The sequence below is a fragment of the Drosophila yakuba genome, chromosome 2R (genome assembly GCF_016746365.2).
Source record: "Drosophila yakuba strain Tai18E2 chromosome 2R, Prin_Dyak_Tai18E2_2.1, whole genome shotgun sequence".
NCBI classification, from domain to species: domain Eukaryota; kingdom Metazoa; phylum Arthropoda; class Insecta; order Diptera; family Drosophilidae; genus Drosophila; species Drosophila yakuba.
In genome coordinates this window covers 5,392,230-5,395,306 of record NC_052528.2, presented here as the reverse complement: position 1 = coordinate 5,395,306, position 3,077 = coordinate 5,392,230, and the positions used below count along the sequence as shown (strand labels likewise).

At 41.8% G+C, this 3,077-nt stretch overlaps 1 protein-coding gene across 1 annotated transcript; it reads right to left on the bottom strand.

Annotated features, from left to right (window-relative positions):
• Positions 1-1,274: 1,274 nt before the first annotated feature.
• On the bottom strand, positions 1,275-2,455 carry LOC6529410 (juvenile hormone acid O-methyltransferase). The gene is made up of 2 exons (XM_002090379.4): positions 1,783-2,455; positions 1,275-1,717 (listed from the first exon to the last, which is right to left on the bottom strand). Exons 1-2 carry the CDS (start codon positions 2,432-2,434, stop codon positions 1,476-1,478), a joined length of 894 nt encoding a protein of 297 aa, XP_002090415.1. The 5' UTR covers positions 2,435-2,455; the 3' UTR covers positions 1,275-1,475.
• Between the last annotated feature and the right edge of the window lie 622 nt (positions 2,456-3,077).

Here is a 3,077-nt window from a genome sequence, read left to right as displayed (position 1 = left end):
AGTATGAGGAATTTTTCCAATTGTTCCTTCCAAGCCAAAACACAACAATTTCCCCCCGGAATCTTTCAAGTTCGAAGAAAATTAGCCAAACAAATGATGCAAGGAAGAAAAACCAAAATGCCAGGAACAGGCAATTAAAGAGCAACCAATACCCCCCTTTCCCAATCTAAAATCCTGAAATCCTGATTTTCCCCCGACCTTCGGGGCAGGCAGCCAGGCAAACGGAAAATTCATTACAAACAAATTAACAAATAAATCAAATTTCAATACGAAAATTTGTTTGCGAAAACAATTTTGAGACGGGTTGGTAAGTTCTGGGGATAAGGCTGGGCGCGGGCATGGCTACACATACAAATCGCATGCCACGCCCCAACGCGGAAATCCAGCCCGGAAAAGGGGGCGGGATTGGGGGCGACGTAGAATCCGTTTGACTGACAGGCGGCAAATCGTCTGAAGCCCGGCCAGCGCACTTGAGAAATCATTTATCTAAATTAATTCCTGTCGTTTACATTTGCCAGAAACAAAAGGAGGAGTGGGGTGTTCCCAGGATGAGCGGGGATACTCGTGGGGTAAGTTGATTTTAAATGCCAAAGAAAGCAAAAATCAAAGATTAAGACAAACATTTACTACTTGTCCGTTTTTGGGAGGGATCCTGAGCATGAACTGCCAATTGCCCGGAAGCGAGACAAACTCACGCCTCAAAAACCCAAGCCCACTGATAAATGACATGAATTCGCGTTTCTGTCGACTTCGCGTTAATAACTCATTTCGAAATTCCACAACGAACTCCAGCATACGTAGTATGTAACCCACAACTGACATACAAAAAAACCGGAATAACAATTAAAATTGTTCTTAGACTCGAATGGCAACATTTTCAACCCTTTCAACGAATCCCCAACTCAGTTTACCCCTGTATTTTGAAACGCGACGGGCGGTTTTTCGTCCCAGGAAAAGTTTTGATACATCAAAATCGCGAGGGAAACGCGCGGTTTTTGACGTTAAGCTTTGGGAAAGATGAAAAGTTCCATGGAGAGTGAGAGTTTGCCCTAAAACAACTATATACAAGTATATGAAACTTAAATGAGAGGGAGAGTGCGATAGAGACTTATACTTGCTGTTGAAATAATTGGTTCTGTCAGAAGCAGCAATTATTATGCCTAAGCCTCTCTATAAATGATATATCAAATGGAATATTTGATTGCACACTTCATTTGCTGTCGTCAACAATAATCTTGTATGACTAAGTAAGATAGAACAAGTTGAGTTGCAGCTAGTTTTTACAAATACCATATTTATGTTAATCATCACTTTAAACTACGTTTGTGTCAATAATAAAATTATATTAGTTGTATCTCATTTAAGATGCTTCCATATCCATCATAGGAACTTTTTACATTTTAAATAATAAGTTATGTAAATTATTTGGCACTAATAGACTCTTTAAACAAAAGTAATTACTGTAATTAACAAAATTAATTTATTCCCTTAAGCAAGTTTTGATGCGGAGGCTCCAAAAGAACATTATTCACAAACTCAGGAGTCTTGCGAGCATAGGCCACTACCAGTTTATAGGGAGATAGGAACTTCTGATCCTCATTTTTGTCGCCCTGCTGCAAATTCATGGATATAACAATTTCTATGAAGTCGTCCAGGAACTGTTCATGCAAATCTGAAGGCATTCGCTCCAGAAAAGGACAAATGGCCTTAACATTGTCTGCAAAGTAAGCACAGAAAATAAGTAAATAAATAGTTTTAATATGATTAGTGGTTTTAGGTTACCTTTCAGAGTCCTGACACCTTCATAAACAAACACCTCGTTGCGTATTTCCACATTGTGTTGCACGAAACCCACATCGTTCAGCAGCTGACTAAATTCCTCGCCAGGATTTAGACTATGGTGAAGTGGGGAAATAAACCGCTCCACATCCTGCATATAAGGCGACCACTTTTCATGCGTTTTAAGAATCTTATAGACTTCGTAAACCGGATTGGAGGCCAAAAAGGCCAGCAGGCAGTCACCACCCTCGGGCTTCAGAAGATTGTAGATGTTTTCGAGGGCTCCCTTCAGGTTTTGCACCCAATGGAGGCAGTAGAACGAGGTGACATGGTCGAATCTGCCACTCAAGCCCTCGGGTAGCCGCTCGCATCCAATGTCCAGGACCTGGAATCTGGTCCGCTCCTCCCGCTGGTAGTGCTTACTGGCATAGTGCACCATCTGGCTGGAGATGTCTGTGCCCACCAGCTCTCCACGAATGGGCAGCAGTGGCCTTACGAAGTCCATGAGCACGTTTCCGGACCCTGAGCCCACGTCCAGGAGGGCATCCTCTCCATCAGATCGCCACTGCAAGGTGGAAGCAAACTCGTCCAGAATCAGCTTGGCATCGTGCCTTTGCACCTGGTTGGCGTGCTGATACAGAGCGGCCTGATTCATCTCGACAACTGATCGACGATTGGGGCCGATCTCAGCTTTATATACTCATCGCTCGTGATGTCACCAGTTCACAGATTCTAATTTTTTGCTCTCGCCAGAAATCCCACTCTCCAGCTTATGACGCTGGAGCTAATTACGTACGCGTATTATTTATTTTTAAAGCTCTGTAATTTTATCGGTTCGGTTTGGGGAAAAACTACAAAAAGAGAGCGCGTCTATGACAGCTAGAAAATACACTGGTCCACAAAGTTCGAAGACTGCACTCATAATGTTAACATTCGATAATTAGGAAATTTATTCTTATATCATCCAAACAGCTAATATAAATTAACAGAGTAGTTGCACTTGCATTGAGTATTTAATAAAACATATGTTAACCACTTTAAAATCGAATAATTTCGTACATAACAAGCCTCGTGCCCATTTTTATCTTCAGAAATCGGGCGAGGAAAGCTCAAGTTCTAGGTCAATGGAGCTTTGCTAATGCTTCCTTCATAGAATTATTATGACTTTTGAAGTACGTAACCAGGCATTGACATGCAAATTACCAACGAACTTGAGCAAAACCCCTGGAAGTAAATTCCACACGAAATTAACATAATTTTCATGAGCAGTGTACCAGCCTCCAATTGAACAATGGAGA